The sequence below is a fragment of the Monocercomonoides exilis genome (genome assembly GCF_001643675.1).
Source record: "Monocercomonoides exilis strain PA203 chromosome Unknown scaffold9-1957334, whole genome shotgun sequence".
Lineage (NCBI taxonomy): Eukaryota > Preaxostyla > Oxymonadida > Polymastigidae > Monocercomonoides > Monocercomonoides exilis.
The window spans coordinates 1,223,343-1,236,955 of NW_027150554.1; the positions used below are offsets into that span (position 1 = coordinate 1,223,343).

The window sequence follows — 13,613 nt, forward strand, 5'->3', positions numbered from 1 at the left end:
ATTTCTTCTTCGTCTTCTTCGTCATTGATGTCTTCTTCGTCTTCTTCGTCTTCTTTGCCTTTGAGGTTCATGAAGCGAATTTCAAGCATCTCTTTCGCGGATCAATCAAACCCCATCAGATTGTGTTTTGGCAGCATCATTTCCTTCAAAATCGCAAAATGTGTTGGGAGCATCATTGGAGCCAGCAAACATGTTGAATTTGAACCCGATCATTCGAAGCGAATTGCTAGCCAAGATATGATGCAAGCACGCAGACGTCTTGAGCGTTGATGATGATGAAGGGAAATATGTTTGAAGAGCGATAAAAGAAAGAAAGAAAAAGTTGATGAGTTTTTTTTGCCAGCTATTTGTATTGCTCGAATTAATTGTATCTTCTTTGCCTTCTTCGTAATCATCTTCGCCTTCGCGTTGTTCACCAACCACTTCAAAATCTTGTTCTTCCAAAAAATCAGCTTCTTCGGTTTCTTCATCTTCATCATTTTCTTTGTCTTCTTTTCCTTCTTCAGCATCTTCGGCTTCAGCTTCAACTTCATTCAGATTCGCATTAACATTCTGATCTTCAAATAGCTTTCTTGATCTTTCACTTCAGTTGTCGAGCAACAAATCCTTGTTTGTTTGGAAAGTGCCTTTCTTTCGAATCCGTCACTTTTATTGACAATGTTTCCAGTGAATATATTTTCATTTCCCTTTTCCAAAAAAGTTATTTGTTTTCATAATTGTTTTCGATGTGAAAGTTCTTCTCCAATTCTCAAAAATGCAACAATGATGAAGCAATATCACCATCATCATGATCGTTAAAATTCACTTCAATTCAATCTGGAAATTGTGTTTGTTTCCTTTCCCCAGCATTTCTTCTTCATTTTTCGTCATCTGTCTCCTCTTTCCTTTCACTCAAATTCAATCTTGGAGATTGCAATATATCGGAAAAACAATGGCTTTTCACACAGACATTTCGTCATCTGCAAGTTCCTTTGCTTTCAAAAGGCTTCTTCGACATTTGTCTGCCTCTTTCTCTTTCCAGAAAATATGTTTTCAAAATGACACAATCATTTCATTCCGTTTTCATTTCATCCCTCCAGCAATGAATGCAACTGAACTTGGTTGAAGAATTCCAACATTAAATCTCCTTGTTTCCTTGTGCCAAGGGGAAATGAAAGGCTCATTCATTCGGCGCGAACTTTGAGCAAAGCCATCTGAGGGAGAAAAGAAGAAAGCAACTGAATCAGCTTCGCACTTTTGAAAAATTCTATCTAGAATGTGAAATAAACGAAGTGAATTGGTTGTTTTATTTATTGTGAAAACATAAAAAGGAAATAATTATGAAGACAATTTCTGTGTTGATAAAGAGGAAAAAGAGGAAGAATGAAGAAGATAATGAAGTAGGGAAATTGATGGAAAAGATGAAAATGGCTATGGTGATGATTGTGATGAAAATTGAAAATGAAGGAAACCTTTTCGGTTAAAAATGAATCGTTTCCTTGCATTTTCAATTCATATTACAACTCTTCTGTTTCTAATATAAAAGCTTTATTTGAGCTAACTCAATGGCTTCCACCATCTTCTCCTTTTGTCATGCTTTTTTTATGGAAGTGTTCTATAAGTAATTGATGGACATTTCACAGTCTGAATCTTTCCTAATTGAATCTGCTCCGAAAACTTATTGATCATGGAGAGGAAATTCACTGATTGGGATAACATGTATGCAATTCCTTAAAAAAAAAAAGCATCTTCAAATTAGAAATCTGCATGCAAATGCTTTAAACTTTCTTCCTCTTTCACAATAACAATGGGCAAATGCATACTTAACGGCAATTTTCAAAACAATGAAAAAACAGTTTATAAATATAAAGGAAGTTATTTAGTGTAAACCTCCTCATCACCACACCAATGACGAGCTTTTTTAACATGAGTGACTGACAAATTGATAATCACTTTATCACTTTTTTATTTGATCTAATGTTTTTTTTCTGCTTCTTAATCCATTCAGAAAATAAAAATTTGATATCTTTTTTCATAAATATTTATTTTAAATTTGAAAAAAAAGTCTTTTTTCCAAACTTGCACTTCAATTTTAAATTTTGGATAAGAATTTTGATCAAGTCAGTTAATGATTTTTATGATCGTCACTTTTTCAGATCTTTTGTAACTTTCCTAAAATTTGTCACTTTCGTTACTGTCAAGTCACTTGTCAATTCTTATTGCCAAACATAATATTGGTTTCTCGGATTCGATAAATGGAGGTTTTTTGAGCATTGATGAGATAATTATGGTATTTTCGTCATAGGTGTCTAAATTTTTTTTGAAAAGTTCCACGACTTTAATTTAGTCCCACAAAAGATCAAAAATGAACAATATATATTGATCATTCCGTACCCATTCTAGTTTGAAAATGTTATTTGTTGTTATTTATTTCTCTTTTAATTGAAAAATAGGATACAAAATTGTTCATATCATATAAACTTTTAACTTTATTATGAAATACACACTTGTTAGCAACTGCTATCGAGCTATTTGAATCAAGTGAATTGCATGTTTTTATTTCTTCATTTTCATTTCATCTTTTCGAATATTCTTTATGATTTTATGAACAGGAGCTGAGATTTTTTTATTTTCCTTTTTGAAAGATAAATAATATTTGATTTGCTTGAATAATTGAATTTTTTTAAGAAATTTTCAAACAAGAAAAATGCATCAAAACTACACTCGTAACAATCGAAAGCTATTCGAAAAGTTGAATGTATTGAGCGATAATAAATGTTATCATCCAGATATGCAACATGAAATGTTATTATTCAAAACAAATCTTTATTGTTGCAAACTCAAAAATACAATCTCTTCTCTTATAAAGATTCAAAAAGTTTGTATCAAACTTCTTGTTTTCATATCAGCACGTGTTGTTTTCTTCGTCTATTTCACAGTTCTGGAAGCGGAGAAGAGAAGAGAAGAAGGCTGGATGGGACAAGCAGCCAGTATGCTCTTCATCTTCATATACATCATCAGCGCTTGCAATTGATTCTTTATGTGCATCTGTAGTGGAGGCATTATTCACGTTGGAAGCATCGATGGACGACATCCAAAGGCGGCTGCGGATTGTGGTTTCAGATACGACTAGCCCTGGGTGACGTGAGGTTAAAAATTCGTCACGTCCGTTACCACTTTTCCACTTCCAAAAAAAAAAAAAAAAAAAAAAAAAAAAAAAAAAAAGCATTGGCTGTTGTTTTAATAATTTGCCTATTTTTTTTGCTGAATTCGGATAGATTTTTTTGTAATATATCAAAGATATTTTATTTCTAAAATCCCATTTTTATATAATTTAAAAATGGAGCTTTCTTTGTATCAAAATCAAATTAGAAATTCATGTGCATAAGATGATGGTTTGAGTGCAGACTTTTCGTTACTTTTTATAGTTATTCTTTCGCCTGGAATAGTTGTGCCAAAGCATATGCTTATCCAATATTTATATGAAAACATCATTGTTTTCTGAATACAATGCAATTTCAAAGAAATGAGTGTAGAACATCTGTTGTAAATATGCTGGTTTGCAGATAATATTGTGCTTAATTTTTTCATTTCAATTTTTTTTCCAATTTTTACATCAAAGAATTGGTGGCTAAAGTGGAACGGTGCGAAAATAAAGATCAAAAACAGAAAATCGAAAAAATGAATGAAGAATAATTTGGATCAATTTTCAAGAGAGAAATGGCGATGGAATTGATGATATGATAGGAGTAAAGAAAGTTACGATGGAAAATGCATTTTTGCTGTTAAAGTGTGTTGGATATAATTTAATAATTATATTTATTTTAACAGCTTTTTTTTAATGAATCTTCGTTATGTTAAAAAGATTTGAGAAGATAATTATTGATGAAAATGAGAAAAAAGAAGAAAAGAATGAAAGATTTATATTTGGCCTATGCAAATGCTTCATAATGCCTCACAGTTATTAAAATATCTGTTAGGAATTGCTTTCGATACGTGTGTCTTGACTTTTGATAACAGCTTTGAACAATGATGAAAGCGAAGAACCATTGAAAGAAGAAAAAATGGTCTTATTAGCTTTGAATTGCAATAATGGATATAAGTTTGTTCATTTTCTCCTTCTTTTTTGTGATTTTGTATTTTTCTTGTATTTTTTCAACAGAAAATTGAAAAAGAAGTTTTCCTGGATGAAATCAAAGAAATCGTCAGATATCACCAGCGACATCATAATCTGACATGGCTTGAGCATCAGTCTTCTTGGAGGATTTTGTTTGAAGGATTTTGTATTGATCAAAGCCTTGAAGGAGTGATTGTGAATGAATCACATTTCACAATAGATGAAGCAAAAAATTGAAAGAGCTGATGGAAAAGCATATTGGAGGAGAGAAAAAGAAGAGAAAAATGGTAGAAAAGAAGTGAAAGAAAAACAAGTTTTATTGAAATAGCTCCGAACGTTGGAGCTCTATTTTCTCTTTTTCCAATTGTGGAACGAAGAACTTGCTGGACTCATCAGCAGCATTGTGAATGTATTTCGAGCAGCGAAGGATAATAACAAAGGAATAAGATAACGATTAATTTTTTTAATCAGAGTAGCAGCAAAATATTGATATGTGAAAATTGATACTTTTGCAAATGAAGGCACTATTAATCTATTTACGGAGGAAATGAATCAAATAATTTTGAAAGATGAAACTTGTTTGAAGTTATTTGAATATCTTACTGAATTTTTCAAGGAAATTGAAAAAAGCTGATGAAGAAGTGAAAAAAGACAAAGAAAAGCGAAGTGTTTGAAAAGATGGAAGAAGAAGGATATGAAGATATCATCTCATGCTTTCATATACTTCTTGATTTTCTTTTCAGAAAGTTTAATTGTTTTTTGATTTTGAAATTCTATGATTATTTAGTGAATTATTGAGAAATTGCTTTGAGTCTAATAACTCAAAAATGATATTTTTCCATTTTCATTATTTCGTCAAAATAGAAAGCAATCATTTTCTTCTTTAATAGCGATTGTATTTCATTATTTCAAAAAAAAAGTGAAACGGTGATAATAAAACAAAGTTGAAAATGCTTTTTATGAATGAATAACTTTCTTATTTTCATTGACTCTTCAGAGACATTTTCCTAAAATGAATTGAAACATTTATCTTCTTTAAATTGTTCTATTTTGTATTATTCCTTTCATTATTATTATTCTCCTGATGGCTCAACTTCTTCAATAGCAATTTCAACACACCCTGATTGAAAACCTTCGCCCACTGTGCCCACAAACATAAATTTTATTCTCTTCATAAATGCAATTGTGAATCTTATTGGTGTTCTTGGTATTAAAAAAGTAATTTTTTTTCTGTAACGTCACACATGGTTACGAATGAGTGCAAAAAATAGTAGAAAGATGGTTTTTGATATTAATAAGTTTCGTCTTTTTCCGATGAAAATTGTCGTATCACACGAAGCGAAAAATTTGATGAGTTGATCAAACAAAGAACTATTCAACAACTAAATAGTCGAATTCACAACTTCGAACAATCATCTATTTATTAATCAATCAATGAGCATTCTTCAGAATCATTTTGAGATTTGTATTCAGTTCTTTTATAAAAAATAAGAGAATTTCCAATATTAATTAAAATTGTCATGGTTGTGTGAATTGAAAATAATTAAAGCTATCAAATAAGAAATTTAGCTGGTTTGTTTTGATCTTCTGCTCCTTTTTATACTTCATTTATTTCATGACTGCATGTGACGTCAAAAGTCACTGACGTCAGTGACGCGTCAAAATTCCGATTTCCGCTTTTGCGTCAGTGAAAATTGAATAATAATAATTATTATTTGTAATTTTCTTTTCTTTTCTTTTCTTTTTTTTTTTGTGACGTGGAAAAATCTGTCACGTCCGTCAAAAATCGAAAAGGTCACGTCAGAAGTCACCACGTCACCCAGGGCTAGATACGACTGTGGTGTTTGCGCAGAACATGCCGCTGTCGCTGCGGATGCTGCGAGTATATGCTGTTTTGCTGCAGGTGGTGCTGCATAGGGATATGTTGTGTGTGTGCCTGCTATGTGGCACTTTTGGAGAAGCTTTCCGTTCCGCAGGAGGCGAAGCTTCCAACTCTTGCAGCTTCTGTGGGAAAGATGTCTGAGAGCAAGAGGTTCTTTTCTTCAGCGGATGCGAATATATTCCCATCGATCTACGATCTGTTTGACCCGTCGCTGCTGCCGTCTGCGATAGCGCGGCTGGTGTTGAGATCGCCTCAGTCGAGGCTTGCGGTGGTGAAGCTGGACGACGAAGTGAAAGGGCGATGTGTTGCAGTGTATGAAGTGGGGAAAATTGTGGAGAAGAAGGTTGTAGGTGGAGGGGCTGAGGATGGAGGAGGTGGTTCTGTCTCCAGCAACGATTGTGCTGGCTGTGCTGGAGGAGCGAAAACAAGTGGAGGAAGGAGAACGATTCAATGGGAGACTCAGAGGAATGTTCGATCATTTCTACAACGAAAAGTTTTATAGAAATGATTATTTCTGTGAAGCTGTTGTAAAAAAATGAGCGAACAATTTGTCAATAATTGAGAAAAAAGACAAATGTGATGAAGCAATGGGAAAAAGTTGTTTGATTTATGCGGAGTGATAAAAAGAAGAGGAGGAAGAGGGAGGAAAAATTGAGTGCACCAGGAAGAAGGAGTGAAGAGGTTGTTCTATCTGGTCGATGGCTGATGAACAGTGTCTTGAACCAAAAAGGCAATCAACGAATGATGCGTGTGCGAATTGCACACGGGCAGACTTTTGATGTGTTGGGCGAGCTGAACATTCCGCTGTCATGAAGTTGTGCTAAGACGCAGGTGAAATGGTGGAGATGCAGCTGAGGAACAAAGCCGAAGAGGAATCTAACTTTGGAGTCGTGCGAGATCCTCGTGCAGCATGGGATAGAGAGTGAAGCAGTGATGAAGCAGGTTATTGTGGAAGACTTGGTAGTTATGTTTATCGTACTTGTTGAGTGACTCGAGTACAAAGCAGAGGAGTACGAGTTTGTGATTGATATCTTTATTAACCAAGTTGAGCTGATCCGCCTTGTGAATGAGCACACTGTGATGAAGTAGCGGAGACTGTGCTGAGGAGTGACAGCGTCTGTTGTGATGGAGCATAGATGATTCTGCGAAGGTGAAGTTTACAACTGAGAAGGAAATTGAAGATGCATGACAGAGCAGAGAAGGAGAAGAAGCAGGAAATGCGAAGGAGATTCTGAGCAATTGTTCAGCAACACTATCAGTGCATGCGTTTGAGGGTGTGTTTGATGGGGCGACTGATGCGGACACGCAGCTTATATGGTTTGGTGAGTGAATGGAAGCAGAGGTGCAGAAGGATCGGAGGCGGATTCATTCAAAAAGTCAGACAAGAGGCTTGGTACAGAAGAAGTGTTTATTTGAGAAGACAGTCGAATGCAGTACAAACAATAGGGGAATGCTGCTATGACGTTTAGTCCGCCATTTCTAACAGACCAAGCTTTCTCAGCGGTTGTTCCTATGGATGCTTCCATGGCATTGAAGATGGCAGCAGAGGATTTGCATTATAATTCTATTTCTTCTTCTTCTTCGTTGTCGTCGTCAATTTCTATTTTTTTGAGTGTCTGTTCCTTCAACACATCCTCCTCATCATCTCAAAAATCTCATCTGTCACATTCCTCTTCTTCTCTCTCTTCATCAGCCTCAGCGCATACATCTCTGGAAGCACCTGCTTTGAACAGTATATCGAATGCATGTGTTCTGACGAGTCACCCGTTAATGTGCTTGTTTCATCGGCTTTACGGCATTTGCACAGCTCCATCGACCTCCTCATCTCCTGATGCGACGAATGGGAAGAGTGTGACGAAGGAATTGGTGGATGCACATCATCAAGAGGAGTGGGGGATTTGAACAGACGAGGAGGCGAATAGAAGAAGCGCTTCTGCGACGAGGTGTGTAAAGATGGAGAGTACATGCCAAAGAAAAGCGGCGGCGCATCAGTTGCTGAAGAATAAAGAGGCGCAATAAGAGCAGATGAAAGAGAAGAGGATGAAGTGGTGGAGATGATAGCAGACGAAGTGACTTGAGCTGGCAAGTTTGATGAGGCAGTTGGGGCTGCAACAGCAGCAGATCGTTGGAAGCTTCCTAGATGAACCAAATGAGACGGACGAGATGAAGAGCTCACCTGTGTGAGAGACTACTGCGATGTGGCTGAGGATGTGCGGGTGTGGAAAGAGTTCGTGTTCAAAGAGGAAGACAATGATTGAGATTGAGATTGAGACTGAGACTGAGACTGAGACTGAGATGAAGGCTGAGGTTGTCGGGTGAGTGCGGGGCCAGGCGAGGTGGATGTTGACATCTGCTGGATGGGCTGAGAGAAGGAAAGAAGAGCAGAGAAAGAGGAGGAAGCGAGAGATGTTGGAGAAGTCAGAGAGGCCAAGGAAGAAGAAGCAGAGGAAGATAAAGGTGGAAGGGAAGAAGACGAGGACGACGACGAAGAAGATGCAATGGATGTAGTTGAAGATCCCCCAAGCACAATCGCAGGAGCCAATAGTGATGCAGTCACAGAAGACGATGTGTCATCAAAGAACGAGCGAAGCGTGGCTAACGCAAAAGTGGTAGAAAATGGAGCGTTTGAGGTGCTTATCTCAGAGAGGAGAGCTGTTGATGAGTGTGTGCGTGCTATTGAAGTGGTTGTTTGAGTGATGGCAGGTGCAGGGAAGACGAGGGCAGTGGCTGAGACAGAGGAAAATGGGCATAGGTGTAAATTGTTCCACTTTCAGTTTGCATTTTTTCAAATTTTGAATATTATGGCGTTAATCTACATAATTTAATCAAGAGGTTCAAGGAGGGAAATTTCGAAATTCGATCAAAAAATTTTCAACAAAATTTTCAATTTTGGAGACCCATAATATTTTTATGTTGATCACTGCAAACTTAAAATTCGATTTCTTGACTCCTAAAAGTTCAAATGTGTTTATTAATTCAATTATACAAGTGAAAATATAGTGTATAATGTTCGCCAAGATGAATATCCGTCTATATTATTTTTTATGTTGCTAATTCTTAAAGATTAGGTTATTAAATTTTACACAAGCATTCGTGCAGTTATAGATTTTCACTTTTAAGAAAAATAGATTACAACTTTATTGAAATGAATGTGCATGTTTGATTGTTGAATATTATTTTTAATTATGTGATTTTTATAAGTATTTTCTTATTATTGATTTATATTTCATGAAAAGCAACGGATTCGTTGGAACTGTGATGAAACCCCGTTTTTGAAATGAGGAAAGGGTATGTAAAATGATGAGAATGCGTTAAATATGTTCGAGAAATGTTCGGTTAAGACATAATATTTGAACGATAGAAATAAAGAAGGAACAAAAAAAGAGAAGTTAAAGTTCGTTGCATTATGTCTGGACGAAGAAGGAAAGATAAAAGCTCCACAAGCTGATTATTCGATGTGCTGCGATGCTGAGAAGGAAGATGCTCAGAGCTGATGGGAGTGACAATGAAAACAAAGGATGTACTAAGTTAAACGTGAATACTGGAGCTTGACTATTGAGCTTGGCATTTATGGAAAGTCGAGTGAAGAGGATTATGAAGATGAATTATGGATTGCAGATATTGTGATGAATAAATGAAATGGGGTGAGGAGTGTTTGAAGGTGTGATGATTGCACGCTTGGAAATGTTGTTGGTGATGTTGAAGGAGGTGACAGATACTATGTGTTTTGGAGCAGAAAGGATGAGAAAAGCAGGCAGAAGAAATGAGAGACGATGGTGAGAGGCAGGCTGTGGGGAGTAAGGATGAAGCTGAGGAAAGGATGACGGATGGACATATGTCTCATGGAGCAGATGTGTTTGTTGAGTGAGGTTGAGGGGCAGTTTTTTTTTATTGGAAGGGAAATGAAAGAAGAGGGAGATAGAGAATATATGGAGTGTGTGGAGTTTGCTGAAACAAGAGAAGGGAGGTGAAGGGAAGGAGTGTATTTGAATTGTGTTATGAACAGAGAAGATGGAATTGTCTTCGAAAATTCACAGAAAATTGTTTTGTGATGTTTTGAGAGAGATTTTAAACTCTGTATTCTCTGTTTTGTTCTCATTCGCATTGTTGATTTCTTTTTCATTTCATCTTTTTCGATCATTGCTGTTTATGGTTTATTGTTGTTCGTGTAAAATTATTTTTTTTTCCTGTTCTTGACAAAGAATTCACAACAAGCTCGATTATAACGATGAATCCACGTTTTATTCTGGCTTCGCAAAGCTGCTGACGTTTGCAAACGCATTTATAAAAGAAATGAGTGTGAATTAGCAAAAACTTGCTTGAATATAAAGCAATTGGTTCGATTATTCATCATTTCAAAAGTAGTTAAAAATAAAAGACAAAATAACAGCAATGAATAAACAGCGCATTCAAATAATTTGTAAAAAATAACAAAGCTGGTTCAAAATATAGCTACTGACTGGATCAGGAATTATGTATCACCATCTACGTGTGTGATTCGATATTTGTGGCGCAGCGCTCGAATCGATTTTCTTTTCAACAGCAATTATGAGTGACTGTGGTAAAGTGGGTCCAAATAACAATTTCACGATAGGACTCTCTTATTCAAACATGGGATTAACTCTTATCTTTGCAAGCTTAAATAATTCTTCATCAACAGGCATCACAAACACATTCCGTGATGGATTTCTTGCGGCATAGTTAAAATATTAGAAAGCGCACTTGTCCCAATCACGCTCACTGTCTTCCCTCTCCCCACGATAGAAATCTTCTTTTCCCCAACACTGATCGTTGTTCCTTCGCTCACATGCCTTCCACTCAGCACTGTGATTGTCCAGCTCAGCTGCGCCATGCTCGACCCCACTGCACGTCCCACAGTCTTGCAAGGTGCTGCCTCACTCATCCCACACAGATTGTTTGTGTCATTCCCGCCCACCCCAACATACCGATCCTTTATCCCTTCCTTCACCCAGTCCTTCTTTTCTGTGTGCTGATATTGCCAACCGCCCGACTAATAAGCGTAACATAATCTACTTTCACTGCTGTTTATTGTATATGATTCAAAGAATGGGTTATTCGATGTTTGAAAATGATTGTAATAATCGTAATACATTACATCATGGCCATACGGAGCGGAAGCGTTGCAACTGCAATCATGGAAGAAGAAGAAATAACAATAATGATTGCTGCTTGGAGGTGTTGATTGATATGGATCAAATCCCATTCCTCCTCCATATGACACCGCTGAGCACGAAATAAACTGAAGGCTCCTCATTTTGAATGCAGCCGGAACACTTTGGCAATACATCCCTCCACCATGTGAACCTGTAAGAGAACACAAAGTGAAGAAACACTCAAACACACAAGCGCTCTCCCCGTTCCCACTTTCTGCTCCAATACAGGCAGTTTCAGAAACCTGAAAATTTTCGAGATAAAGTCCTCCTCCCACTCGATCTGCTTTGCAATTCTGAAATTCACAGCCGCTGATCCTGACACATGACGAAATTGATAGAGCATATATCCCTCCTCCATAATAATTTTTTGCAGCACATGCATTGAATGAGTTGTTCTCAATATTGATTGAACTGATCAAACGACACAAAATTCCTCCCCCAGCATAATATGCATAGCAATCATTGAATGAACAAAATCTCACTGAAAGTGTCCCAGATGCCAGATTATACATGTAAATCGCTCCACCATTTGAAGTTCCATTACTGGTGGATGTCGATGTTCCATTTGCTTTTGACCCATTCCACACACACCAAGTGAACGAATTCGCCCCATTGTCTGCTATCTGCTGTCTCCCCGGTTTCGATGGATTCCCTTCAGTCCCACTGACTGCAACATTCTGAGAGCGAATGCACCTGGTAAATGAGGTGTTCGAGGCAGCCAATGAAGATGAGGGGCTGTTCAGCGAGGGGACAATGCCCCCATCATACGCATCACAAACTGATGAGAATGAGCAGCTGCTCATCATACAAGTGGTTTGGGTTGACGTAGTTGTTTGAGATGAACATTCCGATGTTGCTATTGATATGTTGAAAAATGATAATTTGGAGAGGGATACAAGAGGAAAAGAGGGCGATGAGAAAAAATTGGCAAAAAGATGAGAAATGCAATTCGCTAAAGAAATTATTCCTTTCCATTCTTTTGTTTTTCCTATGTCTCTTAATGTTTTGTCAAAAAATATCCCATAAAGCTTCAGTTCTTCTTTTCTTCCTTTTCTGCTGCTGCTTTCGTAAAGATTAATTCGAATCAAATACGAACAAATTCTATTTGCTATTCTCTTAAACATAATTTTCCTCATTTTAAAAACGGGGTTTCATCACAGTTCCAACGAATCCGTTGCTTTTCATGAAATATAAATCAATAATAAGAAAATACTTATAAAAATCACATAATTAAAAATAATATTCAACAATCAAACATGCACATTCATTTCAATAAAGTTGTAATCTATTTTTCTTAAAAGTGAAAATCTATAACTGCACGAATGCTTGTGTAAAATTTAATAACCTAATCTTTAAGAATTAGCAACATAAAAAATAATATAGACGGATATTCATCTTGGCGAACATTATACACTATATTTTCACTTGTATAATTGAATTAATAAACACATTTGAACTTTTAGGAGTCAAGAAATCGAATTTTAAGTTTGCAGTGATCAACATAAAAATATTATGGGTCTCCAAAATTGAAAATTTTGTTGAAAATTTTCATGATCGAATTTCAAGATTTCCCTCCTTGAACCGCTTTGCTTAATTATGTATATTAACGGTGTTTAGTTAAAAAATTTCAAAAGTGCTTACAAAAAGTTGTACAATTTACACCTATACCGGAAAATGAGGATACTGTTTATGAAGGAGAAGAAGAAGTAAAAGAAGGAGGAGGAGGAGAAGAAGAAGAAGGAGAAGAAGAAGGAGAAGGAGAAGAAGGAGAAGGAGAAGGAAAGAGAGGAAACAAGGGCTGGAGTTGAATGGCTTGGGGAAACGAATGAAGATGAAGCATATGGTTGCGAAGGAGTTATTGAATGTTGTGAGCGAAGAGTGGGAGGTGAATGAGGAAGGGTGGAAGACGAGGAAGTTTGTGGAGTTGGAGAAAATGCATGCGGTGCTGATGTTTGCGTGAAATGTGATGATGATGAGCACGACAGTTTCGCAGAGGTCGACATAGGTCTACATAGGTGCTGATGCAAGCGACAGGATCGATCGCGTTGCAAAGTGGCGGTGTGAAAAGGACATAGAGCATTGCACCGGGGCATGATGGCACTCTTACGTAATTTTGTTCGTTACGCTTCTTGCCGAGAAAAGTGTTTGTGGTATATCAAGTGCATTTGATGATTAGGTCGTCGAACATGTGTTACAGCAGAGAGTGAGAGCTCATGGTGGGGTGAAAGCAGAATGGAGGGTGCTGGAGGCAGAGTGGAGAGACAGGGGATATATGTCGCAGGATGCGGAGAAAGAAGTGCTGCTTGAGTTTCTGGAGTCGAAGAATCTCTAAAGAAAAGATATGGACTTGTTGATGATTTTATGGTAGTTAAAGGAGAAGAGCGCATCTGAAATTGTGGTTTGGATCCTGTTAGATGTGTAAAGGATTATGCTGTGGCGGAAATGCATGAGACAATTATGG

General features: G+C 36.8%; 5 protein-coding genes across 5 annotated transcripts; 3 read left to right on the forward strand and 2 right to left on the reverse strand.

Moving 5' to 3' along the window:
* Positions 1-2,782: 2,782 nt before the first annotated feature.
* Positions 2,783-3,122, forward strand: MONOS_15251 (uncharacterized protein; the record flags this gene model as incomplete). Its single annotated transcript, XM_067868116.1, has 2 exons — positions 2,783-2,857; positions 2,919-3,122. The coding sequence occupies 2 exons, from the start codon at positions 2,783-2,785 to the stop codon at positions 3,120-3,122; spliced, it is 279 nt and encodes a 92-aa protein (XP_067732531.1).
* A 2,860-nt stretch (positions 3,123-5,982) lies between these two features.
* Positions 5,983-6,480, forward strand: MONOS_15252 (uncharacterized protein; the record flags this gene model as incomplete). Its single annotated transcript, XM_067868117.1, has 1 exon — positions 5,983-6,480. The coding sequence occupies one exon, from the start codon at positions 5,983-5,985 to the stop codon at positions 6,478-6,480; it is 498 nt and encodes a 165-aa protein (XP_067732532.1).
* A 1,122-nt stretch (positions 6,481-7,602) lies between these two features.
* MONOS_15253 (uncharacterized protein) lies at positions 7,603-7,944 on the reverse strand (the record flags this gene model as incomplete). Its single annotated transcript, XM_067868118.1, has 1 exon — positions 7,603-7,944. One exon carries the CDS (start codon positions 7,942-7,944, stop codon positions 7,603-7,605), a length of 342 nt encoding a protein of 113 aa, XP_067732533.1.
* Positions 7,945-8,174: 230 nt separating this feature from the next.
* Positions 8,175-8,671, forward strand: MONOS_17207 (uncharacterized protein; the record flags this gene model as incomplete). The annotated part of the gene is made up of 2 exons (XM_067870104.1): positions 8,175-8,285; positions 8,348-8,671. The coding sequence occupies 2 exons, from the start codon at positions 8,175-8,177 to the stop codon at positions 8,669-8,671; spliced, it is 435 nt and encodes a 144-aa protein (XP_067732534.1).
* Positions 8,672-10,641: 1,970 nt separating this feature from the next.
* MONOS_15255 (uncharacterized protein) lies at positions 10,642-11,955 on the reverse strand (the record flags this gene model as incomplete). The annotated part of the gene is made up of 3 exons (XM_067868119.1): positions 10,642-10,989; positions 11,343-11,467; positions 11,574-11,955. 3 exons carry the CDS (start codon positions 11,953-11,955, stop codon positions 10,642-10,644), a joined length of 855 nt encoding a protein of 284 aa, XP_067732535.1.
* Between the last annotated feature and the right edge of the window lie 1,658 nt (positions 11,956-13,613).